This window comes from Ambystoma mexicanum, chromosome 9 (assembly GCF_040938575.1).
Source record: "Ambystoma mexicanum isolate Mex_15411 chromosome 9, UKY_AmexF1_1, whole genome shotgun sequence".
In the NCBI taxonomy this organism is placed as follows: domain Eukaryota; kingdom Metazoa; phylum Chordata; class Amphibia; order Caudata; family Ambystomatidae; genus Ambystoma; species Ambystoma mexicanum.
Window position 1 is genome coordinate 999,670,820 of NC_090931.1, and position 19,514 is coordinate 999,690,333.

A 19,514-nucleotide genomic window follows, 5' to 3' on the forward strand; every position below is an offset into this window, starting at 1 on the left:
TACAAAGTTTGTTCTAGGAGTCGACACCATTTTCAAAGCATTCACCTTCCCCCAAAGAGAAAGGTGTAACAAGTTCCACCTCTCCATGTCCAATTTGAAAGTAGTACATACCATATTCATATTCTCCCTCACAAAATCAATAACATTCAGCAAAATCCACCCCCCTCCCCAAATATAGTAGTTTTTCAGCACACCACCTGAAACCCAACTGCACAATTAAATGTTTGACACATATTGGCACCAAGGGTAGGATTTCCGATTTTGCCCAGTTTATTTTATATCCGGAGCATTGGTGAAAGGCTTCCAAAATGTTCATAAGTACAGGTATTGACTCACCAAGATTCTTGAGGACCACTAACAGATAATCAGTGTAGAACCACATTTTTTGCTGTAAGCCCCAACAATGAATACCTTGCAAATCCTTTTCAGCTCTTAGTGTAATAGCCAATGGTTAGATTCCAATTATAAACAACAAAAAGGTGACAGCGGGCATCCTTGTCTCGTACCACGTTACAATTCAAAAGAATCTTATCTCTTCCATTAGTTTTAACATCCGCCGTCGGTTTAGTGCATAGCAGACTAATCCAAGACCTGAACTGGATTCCAAAACCCATCTTTTCAAGTACTTTAAACATAAATTGCCAATTAACTCTATTGAAGGCCTTTTCGGCATCCAATGAGAGGACAGCCGAATATTCAGACAGCTCTGATGCCATAGTAATAGTACAACAGTAGTTTACTCATATTACTGGACGTCATCCTTCCTTTAACAAAACCAGACTGATTTTGATCTATCAACTTCGGTAGCAGGTTCTCCAGCCTTAATGCCAATATCTTGGCCAGAATCTTATGGTCTACATTTATTAAGCTAATCGGTCTATAACTGGATGCCAAAGTTTCATCTTTGTCTTTTTTTAAGAATACAGAAATCATTGCGTGTCTAGTCGTCTCTGGGAGCAATCCCCTAGACTTAGAAGTCTTGCACATATCCGTCAACAGGACCAATGCCGAGTTAGGCAACCATCTATAGAATTCAACTGGCAGACCATCCGGTCCTGGAGTCTTACCAACATTCAATTTGGATATTGCATTTTTGACTTCTTCCACCATTATATTTTCTTCTAACAACCTAGATTCTTCCTCTGAAATTTCTGGAAATTTAATTTTCTCTAGAAAGTTTCCCTTAGCCGCATTAATTTGTGGTTCATTTTGATATAATTTTTCATAGAACTTTCTGAACACCTCATTTATTCCTGCTGGTTTGAATGTAATTTGACCATCGGAGTTTCTGATTGATGTAATTGAGCGTTTCCGACTCTCTTCCTCAATCTAAAAGCCAACCAGCGATTACATTTCTCACCTTGTTCAAAATAAGTGCACTTTTGTTGAAAATATCTTTTGTCTACTCGTGTTGATATTAATGTTTTCAACTCTTTTTTCAATTTGTTAACTTCGGGAATTAAGTTCACTTTCGTAGGATCCATCATCAAATCACATGACATCTTTAATTTTTAATTCCAATTCTTTATGTGATGTGTTGAATTTTTTCTTTAATCCACTCGCCAAACTTATAAGCATACCTTGTACAGTGCATTTGAATGCTTCCCAAACTATGTCAGATCTAACTTCTCCATTACAGTTCTCCTTCACAAAGTAATCTATTTCAGTTGAAAGTTTGTCCATCTCATCTTCATTGTCCAATAACATTGCATTTAATCTCCATGTATATTGTCTATTCATAACAAAGTCCCACTCTAAATCCATAACAACATGAGTGTGATCAGTCAACACAATATTTCCAATATTACTTGTTTTATAGTTTCGCGTAATTTCTCCTGCCATCAAAAGCATGTCTATTCTGGAGTATGTAGCATGTGCACCGGAATAAAAGCTGTATTCTCTCAAAGGATTTTCGTTTCTCCATCCATCCTTCAAGTTATGTTCCTCCATCAGGTCTTTCAGTGCTCGTGACTGCATGTCAATACTTCTACAATGTCTAGTGTTACTCCTATCCAAGGCAGAGTCAATGGCCATATTGAAGTCTCCACCGAAGATTATGTTATTTTACTTTAGATCTTGGATCGTTTGTGCCACTTTTCTGAAAAAAGTACCATCATCTGTGGTTGGCGCATAAATGTTGCAGAAAATAACTTCTCTGCCCTGAATATTCGCTAAAATAGCGACCATTCTACCTTGCTTATCACTTATTTCTTTAATAACCTTGATCGGGGCGCGTTTCCTAATTAAAATGACCACACCTCTAGACTTCGACTCAAAAGGTGATCCATATGCTCTTCCAACCCAACCTTTTTTCTTACCATCTAGATGCATCTCAAGTAGGTGCGTCTCCTGAAGAAAAAAATACATCTCCCTTTAGATCAAATAAGACATTACTTTTCATTTTCTTTACATTGTTCAAACCATTCACATTCAATGAGATTACTCGCAGTTGATCACCCATTTTTCACTTCAAATCATCCGCTCCTATCAGCCCCAAGAAATGCTCATCCAATAGATCTTGATTTGTGTTTGTGACCCCACCCCCCCAACATAAACACTAACCCACCCCTTCTGAAGCAGTCAACAGGTACGGACCATCTATATAACAACCTGTACGTATATTGTGAAATGTAGGTCTTCACCTTAAAGGAAAGTAACCCAGTAATGACTGCAGAAATTAATTTGAAGTACACTCACATATAAAATATACAAACCTCTTGAGTCACAACTATGTCTTTGTCAGGATGGTTATCATAATTGATCAAACACAATAGTGGTTTTGCCACTCTCTTTCCTTCACAACCTTCAACCACAATGCAATAATGCAATGTCTTCTTCCTGGTCCACTAACCTGCCAGGATTACCACTAACAGTCCCTATCCTGGTACACTCAACTGCCAGGACACAAACAACTTCTAACGCTACTACAAATACTTTGTGGTAAGGCTTGCCACAAACTTCAAGAAAAGTATTTGACTTTCAACATTTAAAATTCACAATTCCTTCTGTGAGGACACACATTGGTGCAGTTCATTCCACTGATCTATTTGCCCCAGGCTATGCAGGTTATGTTCGTACGGCACCTGGGAGCGGAAATAGTGGACGCACTCATTTGGATCCCCGAATTGGATTGCACCCGAGGCTGTCTGCAGTGGGACACGGCAGCCTGCGAGCGCCGAGGTGGGCGCTGGGCGGGGAAGACCCATCGGGGTTTGTGCAGTCCCAGCACCAGCGTCGGACCACATCCAAGCGGCACCGTTGAGGGTGGTGGAGCGGCCCGAAGAGGAGGCGGAAGTGTTTGGGGCACCTGGCGGGCTTGCCCGCGGTAGAGTGGCCTGGCTGGAGAACATGAGCACTGAACGGGGCGGCGTGACCCACACAGCCCGGACGGGTGCACGCCCCACCTTGCGACATGCGCCTGAGGCACCTGACGAGGGTCGGGCACTGAGCGGCCCCCGGGGGCCAACAACTGCATACGTAGGTGGCCTGCCCAGCTGAGGCTGGCCGCGGATACACTGCCACGCCATGCTGCATATACCTGGGCGAGAGTGGCATCTAAGACGAAGCGGATGCAACCAGTCAAGCCACGAACATGCACCCGTAGCAGCCACAGGCCCGTGGACCCCTGACAGCAACATACATTGGTGCTCCAGCGCAGCAAATAAGGCCAGAGGGGGCAAGCATATTCGAGCCCAAACAAAGACGTTGGGCCCCACGTGCATACAGATGCCGGTGGGGGCGTGCTGAACAGACCCCCCGTGCGTAGCAATCAGGCCGCGGGGACTGGTGCGAATTGATAGGCATTGAGAGACTGGCAGGGACGTGCTGTAACGACGCCAGGCCGTGTGTGGAGGATATAGGAGCTGGGCGAATGGGACACCCCCTGGCCCATGCATGAGGCGGGAGGAGAGGAGGAGTGAGGAGCACCTTGCGGAGAGCGCCGCAGAACACTGCCCATGTGCGTAGGCTGCACCTGCGACTTGGCGGGACCCACAGTTGAAACACGCTGAGCCTGCAGGGACACTCAAGAGGGTCCCAAGCACTTTGGGGAGTAGCCATAGACCTGGAGCAGTAGGAGGTGGGGCACACAGACCTGGACAAGAGAATGGTCAGTGCACAATTACGTTGGAGGATACAATCCACTCCAGGTGCAGACTCGGCAGTACAAAGGAACCCCAACATAGCCCGCCTGGGTCCCCCTGCCAACCGGGGACCGGGTACATGGAAGCCAGAGACCACACACACACTACGAAGCTCGTGCACGTAAGCCCAGAAACATCAGGATGGCCAACAAACTGCCTAAAACAAAGTGCAAACAACCCACGATCAATGAATATGCTAAAACATTGCCAGTGGCGGAGGGAGCTAGGAGCAAAGAGAGAACCCCCCCCCCCCCCCACTGTGGGTATTGCCACCACGAGCAAAGAGCAGGAGGTCCTGCAGCAATTGCAGACCTGAAAGTTGCTTGGGAAACCAAATTGGGAATGTCCATGGTGGAACTGAAAGCAGCTCTGGAGCTCAAAGTCGGGGCTGTACAGGAGGAGGTGAATCCCCTCCAGCAAGACGTCAGAGCTCTGGCAGAACGTACAGGCGACTTGGAGAAGGAAGTGGTCCCGAATACAGCTGCATGTGCATCCCATAAATCCGAGCTTCATGCCCTAGAGCAACGCGTGGGCAACCTGGAAAGCAGGGCGGAGGAGGAGGAGGAGGAGGAGGAGGAGGGACGCGCCGGAGGAATATACGTATCGTAGGATTGCCCGAGGGACCCAACCCCACCGAGTACATCGAATCAATGCTGCTGCAGGAGATAACTGGAGGAGTGCTGACCCAGGGGTTCATGGTGGAACGGGTCCTTAGGGCCCTGACGAGGAAGCCACCAACGGGGTACCCCTGCCCCCCAGGCCGGTGATTGCCAAGATCTTGAACTACCGAGACTGGGAAAACATCCTTGAGCACTTCCAGAAGGGAGGAACGATACAAAGGGCGTTGGAAAACATAACGGCATACCTGGACTACATTCTGCAGGTACAGCGCCGACGCATGAACTTTGGTGCAGTGAAAAGATTGCGAGAAGCGGGCTACAAATACATGCTGATCTACCCTGCAAAACTGAAAGTGTTCCACAAAAGTAGAACACTGTTTTTTGATACCCCGGAGGATACAACAGAATTGCTGGATATGCAGAGCTGTCCCCAAGAATCAGGCACCCAGAAAGAAGATGGCGCAGATAAGTAGCATGGAGACCAGGGTATCGCAGTCTCAGACATTGGGACTAGAATATAGGACAGGACACAGCCTGTCGGAGTAGAGCGACTAGGGCTATACACGTATGATCCTTGAGCATGGGAACTTAGTGAACGCTGTCGGAGCCTAACGGAACCAGCCCTCACACCCCCACAAATAGACTAGTTAGGTCACCAGTAGACCGCTGACACCCTGCCGGGGTCCTGACCTTGGCATTCCGAGGCAGGACCAAACGCGGGGGAGCCTGAGATCCAGGGTTGGAGCTGGGCACCAGTTGGGGCGGGGCAGGGAGGGGGGGAGGGAAGGGGTTGTGTGCAGTGTATTATAGTTGAGCAACGGGGTCAAGGGGTTAGTTGGGGAGTTTAGGTTGGGAAAGGGAGGTGTACTAGCCCATTTTCATGTCAAACTAGACTGGAGAGGAAATCCGGGAAGGGGGGAGGAGGGACAAACCACGCATGGCAACGGGTAGCCTGAGAATTGTAACCTGGAACGTGAGAGGCCTCAATACCCTGAGAAGGCTGAAAGTTGACATAGCATTACTACAGGAACCCCACCTTACTAGGGATAAACTGGAGGTGGTCAAGAGAAAGTGCAGAGGGACCACCACAGGAGCCACATACTCTGCTTACGCTAGGGGGGTGGTTACGTGGGTGGCACCCCATGTACCATTTCAGCTGCTTCAGTCTACGGTAGACCCAGATGGAAGAAGGTTAGTGGTGCGAGAGATGCTAGAAAACAGGGAAGTGAGCATCAAACTCATACGCCCCTAACCAAGACACGGCGGCCTATTTTAGGGCCTTATATGGCAAAATGAGCCCCCTACTGGGTGGTGCCATCATCTGGGGAGGGGATTTTAACTGTACATTACACCCCAAATTGGATAGGTCAGACAAACTAGACAGACACACCCCAGCTGCAAGAGCATTACAGGCCCTGCTGAGGGACTTTGGGCTAGAAGATATCTGGAGACAGTTGCACCCGGGAGACAGGCAGTACTCACATTACGCGGCCCCCACAACCTGTACACGAGACTGAATTACATGTTTGTGGCTTCGGAGATGGCAGGAGAAATGATAGGTTCAGAATGCAAGGCCAGCGTGCTTTCGGACCACTCCACTCTGGTCTTAGAGTGGAGGCATCAGCCGCCTAGTGCGTGAATCCCGACATGGAAGCTTAGAGCCGAAGCCCTGCAGGACTCAGGATTTCGTGAGGATTTAAGGGAGGCAATTGTTGAGTACTTTGACATTAATACAGGAAGTGTGCAGTCAGATGGAACCTTACGGCAGGCGTTCAAAGTGGTAGTACGGGGTGCAGCCATATCCAAATCCAGAGGGCTCCAATGGGGCATAGAGTGAGAGCTACATGAGACAGAGAAGGAGCTGGAAGAAATCATGCTGAGGAGGAGCACCTCACAGGAGGATGCTGAAGGGGTGAATCTATTACAACAGACTAGTAGGGAGCACTGGGACAGACTATGTAAACTAAACTATAAAAAAAATATATCGAAAGGCACCATGCGGGGGGAGATAAACCGGGAAGGCTGCTAGCATATTTATACAAAAATGAAACACCACACCCAGTGGTCAGGGAGTTAAAGGGGGAAGGCGGCCAGACCTGGGACACCTAAGAGGGTGTCAATGAGGGGTTCCTCAGATTCTATAAACGCCTGTACGAGGACACGGGGGAGGAGATGGGTCGGGAGATTCAGGAGACATTGGAAGACATAGGATTGCCCAAGTTAAATGATCAGGAGCGGGAGGACCTGAACGCCCCAATCACATTAGACGAATTAGAGACAGTGATTCAGCACCTACCCACGTGCAAGGCTCCGGGGTCAGACGGGCTCCCAAACGAATTTTACAAGACATATAAGCAGGAGATACTCCCCCTGCAGCTTGCCATGCTAAATTAGGCGCTGGAACGAGGGAGGCTGCCAGAGTCCCTGAGGGAGGCGGTGGTCATTCCGCTCCTAAAACTGGGCAAGCCAAGCACGGATTGTGGATCATACAGACCCCTATCAATGCTCAACCAAGACAGCAAAATCCTTACTGCGACGCTGGCAAACAGGCTCAAATGAGTTCTTGGCAAACTGATACACCCCGATGAAACAGGCTACGTCCCAGGGAGGAGTATAACTGACAATCACAGGAGACTCCACCACATTATCAAACAGACAGAGGAGGACCCCGGCAAAATGTTAATAGTCTCGTTGGACGCCATTAAGGCCTTCGACTCTGAGAGGTGGCCGTGGTCGCTAGCGGCTCTGAAAGAATATGGGATGGGGCCAAGGTACCTGAAGTGGGTCAAAATGATATATAGCTCCCCAATCGCCAGGGTTAAAACTGGCACAATAAACTTAGTAGGGGCACTAGACAGGGCTGCCCCTGGTCGCCCATGCTGTACATTCTCGCTCTGGAACCACTGAAAATCTGCCTAAGACAACAATATGGAGAGATAGGGATCCCCATGAAGGGAGGATCGCACCTCATATCACTGTACGCTGATGACATTCGGCTATACCTGCGCTTCCCAGAAGAAAACCTACAATATGTCCTGGAGGTGATGGAACGCTATGCCACCCTCTCGGGCATAGCGGTAAACCCCAAGAAATCAAGCATGTTCCCTTTGGGGAGCTACAGGAGGGCCCCGCATAGGAACCTACCGGTCTTGCCGATACCCTGGCAGACCAGTACATTCCGATACTTGGGAATAGACATATACCACACGGCCGAGGATGAACACAAGCACAATAAGGAGAGGGCAGTGGAAGGCATTAAAAATAGCATGGGATTTTGGTCCAGGCTACCCCTGGCCATGATGGGTAGGGCGGCTCTGTTTAAGATGGTGGTCCTGCCGAGACTACTGCATTTTCCGTACATGCTCCCCTAACGTTTTTTTTGCGAAACTCCACAGCCTATACCAGAGCTTTATATGGCATAACTCCAGGAATAGGGTGGCCCTTTGGAAGTTACAAAACCCGTGTGACAGGGGGGGGGTATAACCCTACCGAATTTCAAGTTATACTACCTGGCGGGACAGCTCCAGTATGTGGCCAGGTGGTTGTCCGAAGTAGAGACAGCTGAAGCCAGGCTATTTTACAAGGACACCGGCCCCTTTTTTCTAAGAGAGGTGGTATGGTCGCCTAAATCAAAATTGCAAGGAAGGGCGAGACTGTTGGAGCTGGGCTGGGAAATATGGAACAAAGCATGACAGGTAGTGGGAAACTGGACCCCATGCTCCCTGCAGGTGCCGCTAGTTGCGCTATGTGGGGAGGACTTGCAAATCATAAAAGGGATCCGTAGATCTTGGGAACCGATGGGCCTTGCGACCCTCGGAGATGTATGGCAAGAGGGGGAGGCACTAGACTTCCAGAGACTAATGGAGGATACCGGGGTGCACAATATTACTTATACAAGAATTATTAAATGGGTGCGGGAAAGGTGGCCTGAGGTAGTGCTAGCAGAGCAACCCGATATGGTCATTGAGACGATGTATGATATCTCGGAAGGTGGGCACGAAATATCCCGCATATATGAACTATTGATGACTAGGGTGGGTAAGGAGTTGCTCCAACTGAGGCGAGACTGGGAGGAGGAGGTTGGAGAACCCATGCTGGATTGACAATGGGATAGGGCTCAAAGGTATCACAAGAAGGTGTCCCATATCGCGAGGCTACAGCAGATCAAGTTATATGTTACTCATAGGGCATATATGACCCCTAGCAAAATTGCCAGGTTTGGAAGCTCGGCGATACAGAAATGCCCACGGTGCGGGGAGGTGGAAGCTGGGATGATGCACATGTTTTGGGCTTGTCCGGAGGTGGGTAGATTCCGGACAAAGGTTAAGCTACGGCTAGCCGAAAAAAGCAATAACACTGTAGGTGTAGTCAGTTTGGGCATGCATGCGGGGGGGTTTTGCCAGACCACGCAACCTGAAGCACATTAGTAAGATGAAAGACCTGGCCTACATCCTGGCCAAACGGAGAATCGCTATGGGCTCGAAGGCAGCCCAACGACCTAGAATAGAGATGTGGTGGGCTGACCTCCTGAAGTGGGCAGATGCAGAAACAGCAGCTTGGTACGAAGCAATCAGTAGAGGAGGGGACGAGGAAGCAGGACCCCTGATAGCGTGGAGGCAACTGGTGGCCGCGATAGTGGGACCCTCCCAGGCCGATCTTAGTGAAGACGATATGAGGGGGGCTAATGAGGAAGACAAGCAAGGAGATACGCAAGCTAGTGGCATTGACGCAAGGGCTTGAGTTAAGGGGTGGGAGGACTGGGGCGCACAACAAGTGAACATAATGATGTAAAGCTCATATGCGAATGTCCTCAATGTTTGGAGTGTTAACAAAAACAATAAAAATTGTTTTAAAAAAATAAAACTGTGTTCGGCTTTTATTTCCGACGCTCACACTACCTAGGCCCAGAAGGACGCTTCAATTAAGGAAGAGTAGCAAGCAATGATGCAATGTAAATCCAGAAGTAGAAGTGTAATGCATACTTAAAAAGGTCTAGAAAATAATTGGTAGTTGCTAAACGTCAAAGGGCCTCATTACACGGAAGGCGGTGATCCAGGGTGCTATTAGCACCCTGGACCATGCCGGTAAATTACCGGCACCGCCTTGGCGGAAAGGGGATTTACCGCCCCATTCCAAGGTTGGAGGGGTGGTAAATCCCCCTTCCGCCATTGCCCTTCCCCATTCCCATTTCTGCCCCATAGGGCTCTATGGGAATGGGGAAGGCGCTAATTACGGCACCGCAATTTTGCGGTGCCGTAATTAGCTCCGAGGTCCCTTAGCGGGTTGGTTTTTAACGCCTGCAAAAAGCAGGCGTTAAAGCACCAACCCGCCAAGGGACCTCGTAGTACGGCGGTAAGGGTTAACGTCACCGTTGCCATTAACGGTGACCGTTAACCCTTACCGCCGTCCGTGTAATGAGGCCCAAAGTCTTCGTGGAGAACTCCAGTGGCTCTAGGGAGACCCAGGAAAATTACCAAAGTTATGATGAGTGCCCTATAATGTAATTTGTAGGAGTTCTTTAGGTTGCAGAAGTGCCCCATAGGAAAAATAGAGACAAAGACATTGCTTTACACTGGAAGTGAACCATTTTTATCAAGAGAGTTTTCATCATTTATAGAATCTTATATCTATCATTCACTTTGTGCGGCTTCCTTATAAAACTACCAGGAATATTGCAACAGCATTTACATAAGGCTCATGAAAAGCGGAGTATTCAAAATCAACAGTCCACAATTATGCTGCCTGGCTTTTATTTGGGTTCAGAGAACCACAACCACATAATTCTGGCTGTGAAGTTCCTTCAATAACTCTGAAATAAAATAACATGTTTACAAGAGCCTCTGCATTGTCGACAAAGCTTTATACTGGGCACCTCTGGAAGATTTTGTAAGCATACCTTCATACCTTCTATCTAGAAGGTTGAGGGTTGGCTAGGTGTACACCTTTTCTTTATTTGCTCCACAATAAATCAGAGATTTGTGGGCCCACCGCTTTATGCACTGGCTCTACCCTCTGAAATGCCCCTCTTCCCCACTTCTTGAAATCCAACTCATTAAGCACTGTGAGGATCTGAAGACCGACCTCGTCCACGCCATCTGTGACCAAAAAAACCCTTCAAACCAATGAGAACCTCAAACCCTCCCACCAACTGACATTGCTTCGTCCTACTGGACAGAGGCCAAGCATGGGACTCACTACCTGTCAACTAGGCTAGTGCTGAGATTCCATGTACTCTCCCTCAAAGGCTTTACTAACAGCATCAAATGTTTTCATAGGGCAGTCAAAGCCAGCAGAACATAAGCATAATCACTCTGGTGTGTGATGAAATAATGAAATATACGCGTGAAGTTTGTGAGTCGAGTATTTCTAATTTTGTCTAGCCCAACAGGGATGTCCGACAGGCAGTGTGTAGCATTTGACAACAAAAAATAAAGAAGAAATAAAAATGCAAGTACATCAGTGAAAACTAAACACACTGCAAATAATGTGCAAAACCCTGCTTCCTGTCAGATGAGGGTTAAGCTAAGTTACCAGATAACTACAACTCTGTGCCTCCAGAGATGCATACCGTAGGACAAACGTTCTGCATTGAAACAAATCTTCCAAAAGCAAATAATAAATGAATCATCGAAAAAGAACATGAACAGCAAACATCCTGCTTCGTCAAACAGTCAGCTAAACCTACTGCTTGAACTATTTTATGTAGAGGGTTTCAACATTTTTCGAGTATCTGGTTGCAGACAACTTACACAACAATGTAATGAGTGATTGCACTGATGCAGATGGATTTACCAGCTGCACCTCTAAACACCCCAGGAAGATCACCACAGTAAGGGTTTCAATAACAATGGAATGCTCAGCCTGTAGAAACTCTCCTGTATCATATTGCAATCATATGGATAAACATTTTCTAAAGCAAATAAAACACTAATACCAAAACAATCTAATTTGGACATTGATATTTCACCTTTCAGGTAGAATAAAAAAAAGAATGTTTTACCTGCGATGGATCATTTGCAGTCAACTTTCTTCCCAGCACATTTTGTTTCAGTGCAAACCCACTGTTTCTCATCTCCGCTATTAACTCCGAGGGGTGCATTGATGGCCCTGTTCACAAAAATCACAGCTTGAATGAATCATTGATGTTACTATCTTTTTTCTGACTGCGCAGTGGGAAGTCAGTTGAAGCTTTGTTAACTAAAATCACAGCTAAATCAACTCAATAATCTTCTGCTGAGCAAATCATCAGATATGATTTTCAAAAACAGCAGTCTGGAGATTCAGACTACAAATAATTGCATTTTTCTTTTAAGTGAAAGGCAATTCTCTCCTTGTGTAACTTTCTAATGCTGGAAACAATTCACTTGGGTATTGTCTGCCCGAATGGTTCTCGATGCAGGATAAAATAAAGAGTACATGGAGAGATATATTGTTAACCCAACGACTCCATGCTCACCATCTTCAACAAACCAACAATAAAAGAAAATAAATGAAAATGTCACATTTCAGAAAAATACTATATTGAAACATTCATTCTATAAAACTGTCTTAGTATTTTTACCTGTTTTTTAAAGGTCAAATAAAAAAATCATGTGCTATATGCTCAATATTTATGGATCAGAGTATACAACTAAAGGCAACTTAAGTAAGAAAAAGTACATATTTTTAGAATACAAAATCTACCTACCTTACAAAAAACACCATACCCAGACTCCAAACGTTAACTGCCCCTTCTATATAGCACTAACTCTAGTACCCAATCTCTAGAGACCCATGTAATGAGCTTCGAATTAGACGAAGAATAAAAGTGACTTACCTGTAAAACAAGTCCTTAAACAAAAACATATGGAGTATGGATGTGTGCAGGTTAGAGTAGGTCTGTAGCTGGGAAGCATACCAAAATGCCTAAAACTAGTTTTAAACCTAATGAATATTGTGGCATGAAATGGTAAATTCTGCAGCACAAACATTTATTTATTACATTTTTACAGCACATTTATGATTGGAGGATGCAAGATTAGCACATTGTAGGAAAGAGGCAGTATGCGGCACTACAGCAGAGCCAGCTTTAGAACTATGTTTTTGGATTGATGTGCATGCCAATTTAATATTAACTGTATTGATCATTATCAGTTACAATGGTGGAAATATTGCCCTTTTATGTACGCCAATCCCCAAACACCCACATACCTCGCTCACCAACATCCCTCAGACTCACCAATTTCCCATCACCACTTACACTCCCAAACCCCTCACCCGATCATGCAAATACTCAAATGCTGTCACACTGCCAAGTGACAATTTACACTCCCCAGTTTGTCACACTCAAAATCAATGACACTTTACGCTCCCCAAATCCTCCCGCAGTCTACAGTCATTCATTCTTTCTTGCTACTTCTGCATCTTGCATGCTTTCTCCCATTCTATCGTACTCTTCCCTCATCCTTGCTCCCAATGTGCAGCTCACTGCCTCTTTCTGGCTAACCGCTGTCCCAGCTCCGATTTCGGGCCCACTGCTCCATTTCTTCCTCGCTGCTCTTCCCCACCACTTGCCCCTCTGCGTTCTTGCCTATCACGCCCCATCTGACCATTCACTCCCCATCACCTCCGCTCTCATCTCTCCTTTCCCTCTCACAATTCTGTTTTTAATGTATATTTTGGCCTAGATCCTCAAAATCTAAAATATAAAGCAGTGTATATGCTATTTTTAGGTAAACCTGCCTTATTCTCAAAGGTGACCTCAAAGGTGACCTGTACATTTCCACGGGGCTGAGCTGTAGCGAAAATGATGAGCTGGCCAGCCGCCTTGAATATATTGATGTTGGTAGCGCTCTCCACAACAGGCTTCAAGCGCATTTCACTGTGATGGGTCCTTAAGGGGACTGTCACTGTAAGATGCAATCCAAAAAAAGCATTTCGATTTCGTTTGAGGAAAAGAAATGCAAATGAGACAGCAATGGTTCACCTCTGCTGTCGCACTTAAAATGAAGATGCATGAACGGGTCAGGAAAGACCCGGTCATGCAGTGTGCGTCCCCCGTGCCAATTCAAAGCAGGCGCATGCGTTGCCTTAGTTTTCTACACATTTAAAAGAGCATCCCTTTTGTAAATTAGGTATGCACTTTTTAATGTGCCCAAACGCCCACAGATTTGCGCGAATCCGCTAAGAGCAGAAAAAGGCAGTTTAAATGAGTTCACACAGCATGCGCCCATTCTGGTGTCCTTTGTAAACTGGGCTACATTTTTGGGTGCCGTGAAGAGATGTGCTTGTGCATTGCATCACTTGCGTCAAAAAAAGTTGAGAACATGGCTCATTTTTACTTAATGCGCCGCTTTGCTGGCGTTTTTGCATTTCTTTTTTTAAACCCGTTTTTGCAGGATTTTGAGGACTCGCAAAATCGCCATCAGCTGGACGGTCAGTCTGATGTAAACGGTAAATATTTCCCAATCCCAATATCAGACACTCTAAAAAAGTAGGCATCCCTAACACCAGCTATATTTTAACTTCCATTTGATCACATGAATCTATAAAGAAACCTAATTTTGTAAGGGAAGTATTGGTAGATCTCATGTGGCTTTGTGAGAGATACTGATGCTGGCATCCCAAAGTTACAGGTAAGTAACCTTATATTCTCTAGCATGTGATCTACAATGCATGCTTGTTAGAATACAAAAAAATGTTTCAGCATGACTGTAGAGGAATGGGTCTCCACCAAGATTCCAGAGCAAAAAACAACCCACCTCTGATTCGGACGTAGCATCCTTTTCGTCCCTGGCCTTCCAACCATTCCTTTGGTGATACCTTGGCTAACACGAATAATGTTCCTTATTACAAAGATTCTGTCAAATCGTTCCTTGCACTGTACCCCAACTTTTCTGCCTGTACGATTGCACCTATTCCGCACAGCCCATCACCTGTTCCTGACACCGCCCCAACAGTGTGCTTTTTCCCTCACATATAGCCTCACCATTCCTAACCCTCAAACCATGATCTCCTCGGCCACAACGCAAACTTTCTAATGTTAAACAATACCAAAATGTGAACTATGTGAATGTGAACCACATTTCCTGTTACTTTTTTCTAGAACAAACACATTCTATTTCACTTACTCAGTGAGCCTAGGTTGATACCTTTTCCCTTCTCTCAAAGTGGACATTCCCGCTGAGCTACAAATGGAATACAAGAACCCCATTGTGCTAGAGGACCAAAATAACAGGGTAGATGACCATAAGGGAAGTGACCTAGCAGTTCGGACAGCAGTGACACTTTTGGGGTGGTACCAGGCTTGATTTGCATATTGATTTTCCTCTTATATAAAGGCCTAGCAGGCTGAAACCTAGTGGTAGGAGGATGGCCAAGATTAATGTCTGAGGCTATGGTTCATTCAAAGCCTTCCATCCATCACTATTCTGTTTTATCAATGTGCCAATGAATAAACCAGCTTGTAGTTGCCAAAAGCATCTTTGCAAATATGGAAGGGAATCCTATGATCCAACACATTTCTGGTTGAACAAATAGCGGCGTAAATAAATTAGACCTGGCCTTCTGTGCTGACAAAACCTTTGCGGTGTGCGCACTTATGCAGTTCATTTTCAACAATCGCTATGATTTTATGAAACCTTTCAAAGGATAGTGCCTGGTGTGCCCGAGTTGTTGAATTCGAATTTGAATACAAAGCAAATAAATTTTGGTGGCGATTTTCGAGTGCAAAAAAATTGAATCTGTGTTCATCAATGTTTTCCAAATTTTCCCCTCCAAAAAGAGCAGACAACTTTGCTTTTCCATTGTAGACAAAAAGTTGTATTGCTGCACTTACGACATGCTGAAGAAAAAAGTGTATATAAAGTAATTTGAAATAAGTATTTTCTGAACCAGAAAAAAATAGCTTACAATTATAATTTCTCATTTTGCGCTAGCTTCTGTAAGGGTTGTAGAAGTAAGAGCGACACACATGTGGCACGCTTTAGGCTATGGACTTTATTGGTGAAAAAATAAAAGAGAAAACCCTGTCTGACCGTAGCGCCAAGCGGTGTTTCCGTGCCTCAACTAAATACCAAGAAATCTGTCAGGATGTCAACCTAAAGCAAAGAGTCGACTGTCCTGTGTCCAAAAACCTATTTCCAACCCTTACACTATAAACTCTACTAAGGAAAAGGGGTGGTCTTCTTGGCCCACAAGAATGGCTTCCTTCTCCTGGATGATAGCCGAAAGTTCACTTCTGGGTGATGCAAACATGTTCTTTTCAAAGTATATAAATCAAAAAGTCTCAAAAAGGTTCCTTGGATTAAGTGTTAAATCTGGGTCCAGGCAGAGATATATTTTAAAGTCCTTTATTAAGTAGACCATTCAAGGACAGCAGGTACCCTTTCAAGAGGCAGGCTCCAACTGACCAACCTTAGAATACACAGTGAATCTAAACACTCTAAATAGAATTGCATGACATCACAATATTACTAACTTGCTGAAACTTATTATAATATTAATATGGCACAATAAATAACACAGGGAAGATTCACCTCAACACATCTCCCTTTAATGTGTGGCAGATTTAACCCAGGTAATAATCATTCAACCTGAGAGGTTTGTTCCTGACCCTATTGGCATTAGAACTGCTAATGTAATTCAAAACTCTGCTCACATTCGGTTCATACAAATGTTCATTCTCCTCTTCATGCTCAACTCCATCCCGTTCTTCTCTCTCTCCACAATCATTGCCATGCTTGTTGCACTTAACAAGTCTGGACATTGCCCAACATTCTCCACCCTCCATGATGACAACATTCCCCCTAATCACTGCGATTTTCTTGGGTCCAATGAATTTACTGGCAATACATTTGGGAGAAACTTTGGGATTCTTCATGTAAACCCAATCTCCCACCGACCATGGCATTTCCCTGAAACTCTTTTTGTATCAAATCTCTCTTTGTCCTCATTCTGAGTCTCTCCAATGAGATCCATGATCTTTTCTCTGTTAACATGCACACTTTTCGCTAAATCCAACCAGGCCGGACATAACTTTGTCCCAGGTTGTCTACCTTTCAAGGACATAAAAGGTGAAATGCCAGTAACAGAGTGTGGGGTCACACAATAGTTCCAGACCATCTCTCTGAGAACCGTCTGCCACCTCAAACCTGAAGCCGTGGCTAACTGCAATCCTCCTTTTAGAAATCTATTGGCTCTCTCAACAAGACCATTCACTCTGGGCTGATAAAGTGCTGTCCTGTAGTGTTTGATACCAAATCTATTAAGAAATTCCAACATCCTGTCAGAACAGAATTGTACTCCATTATCCAAAACTAGTTCCGAGGGAAATCCCTCCCTGAAAAACACCTCCTCAAAGAAAATAATCATTTGTGAAGTGGTTGCCTCTCTAATGGCTTTCCACTCGACCCATTTTGAGTGATAATCCACCAGAACAATCAAATATTTAAAATCCTCTCCCAATTCCTGTATGGGCCCCATCAAATCTACTGCTAGTTTCCTCCAAGGCTCTCCTGGAACACTCACAGGCCTTAAAAGGAGTCTCTTTGACAATCTTGCTCTTGTCGCTTCTTTCACATTCTTTACAACTTCTTACACTCCTTTCTACCTCACCATCTACTCCTGGCCACCAAAAGGATTGCCTGATATGTCTCTTGGTACCCCCCATACCCAGATGACATTGGTGAGCTATGTCCACTAATTTGGACCTGATATCACAAGGAGGAACTATCCTCATCCCTCTTCTGAGTTGAGACCCGTCCTCCGACAAGCTCAACTCCTCCTTAATGTAATAAAACACATCAAACTTTCTTTCCACAAGATCCTTTCTGGGCCAACCCGTTTTGACCCAGAATTTAACTTGCCCCAAAACTTCATCCGTTTTATCAGCAGATTGCCATTCCTCTTTACTTATGGCATTGTGTACAAGTTCACAAATACTCACTGTACTCTCCACATCCACATCCTTCAAGTCCTTATTCTGTACAGGCAGTCTAGAAAGACAATCAGTGACAACATTTTCACCTCCAGGTATATACACCATCTTAAAGTCATATGCCAATAGGTCCACCATCCACCGCGATATCCTGGGTGAACCCTTAGCCCACTCTGCACCGCCCAACAACTGAACTAAGGGCTTGTGATCTGTCTTTACAATGAATGACTGGCCCCATAAAAAAAACTTAAAATGGGCAACAGCCCGTGATACAGCTAGGGCCTCTCTCTCCACCACTGAGTAATTGTTCTCCGCCCCCCTTAGTGGTCGGGAGGCAAAAGCTATAACATGTTCAACTTTACCATCATACTGAAAAAGAGCAGCTCCGAGCCCTAATGTGCTTGCGTCCACAGCCAACACAGTTCTTCTGCCCGAAACAAACCTTCCCAACGAGGGTGCTTTCACAATGCTATCTTTAATTTTACTAAAAGCATTCTCACATTCCTCCGACCACACATAGTTGGTGCCCTTCTTCAACAGGTCCCTCAATGGAGACGACATTGCGGAGAACCCATCAACAAATTTGTGATAGTACTCCGCCAACCCCATGAATGAGCGCAATTGCTCTTTATCAAGAGGTTGGGGAGCGCTCACAATGCTATCCACTAAAGATTTCCTGGGAGAAATACCAGTGCAAGAAATCTTATGTCCCAAGTAATCCACTTCCGTAACAGCAATTTTGCATTTCTCTCTTTGTACCGTCAAACCCGCATCCCTGAGTCTGACCAACACCGACCTAAGTATATCATCATGTTCAGGACCATCCTTGGCAAATATGAGAATGTCATCCTGGAACACGGTTACTTTCTCAAGGCCTTCAAGTACCATTTCCATTATTCTCTGAAACACTGATGCCGCAGAGGCCAAACCAAAAGGCATTCGGTTATACTTAAAAACACCCTCAGGAGTGATAAAAGCAGTCAAATGTTGGCACTCTTTGGACAACGGGACCTGATGATAGGCAGAAGAGAGATCAATGATGGAAAATAACTTAGGCTCTCCTAGTGTGGATAAAACTTCTGAAATGTTCGGCAAAGGGTGTCTTTCCACTACTATGTTATTATTAAGGCTGGGTAAGTAAACACATAATCTCATTTTGCTGTTAGCCTTAGTAACTAGGACAATGGTAGACAACCATTGAGTAGCCACAACCGGTTCAATGACCCCTTTACCAATCAAGCTATTAAGCTCTTGCTTGAGTTGTGCCTTCATCTTCAATGGTACTTGCCACACTTTGTGTACCACTGGCTGGGCATTGCTCGAGTTTGATGTGGTGTTCAAATTCTTTAAGTCTGCCCTGACTTTCCGAAAACACTTGAGGGAATTTCCTGGTCCATGCAGCCCCACTTCAGCAATGGTGACAGGAATCGGTGAGCTAGCTTGTATCCTAATACCCAGATTCTTCTGCTCCTCCCAACCTAATAGAGAGGCCCCTCTTTCCGCTACAAGAAATGTGGCCTGGCAGTCTCTCTCCTTATATGTTACATTCGCAGGAAATTCACCCAGGATTTTTATGTCAGAGTCCGCATATCCACACACTCTGACATTAGTGGGGTGAATAATAGCAACCTTCTTTCCCAGCACGTTTGTCATCATGTCCTGAGATATGATGGTCCACGGAGAACAAGTATGAACTTTCATTGTGAGCTCAATTCCATCAACACAAAACTTATCCACGGGACCTTTGGTCATACTGGACATCTCTGAAATTTCAAATATGTGTTTTGGGGTCAATTCCTGCGTACTGGATACTTCATGAATGTTGGACCCCTTCGG

The 19,514-nt window shown here is 45.4% G+C and overlaps 1 protein-coding gene across 1 annotated transcript in view; it reads right to left on the bottom strand.

Moving 5' to 3' along the window:
• CIR1 (corepressor interacting with RBPJ, CIR1) overlaps nt 1-19,514 on the bottom strand; it is a 476,807-nt gene that overhangs the window by 128,465 nt on the left and 328,828 nt on the right. Inside the window, exon 8 of the mRNA XM_069616242.1 lies at nt 11,763-11,869. Within this exon, the coding sequence (XP_069472343.1) occupies nt 11,763-11,869 (107 nt within the window). The remainder of the gene's footprint in view (nt 1-11,762; nt 11,870-19,514) is intronic.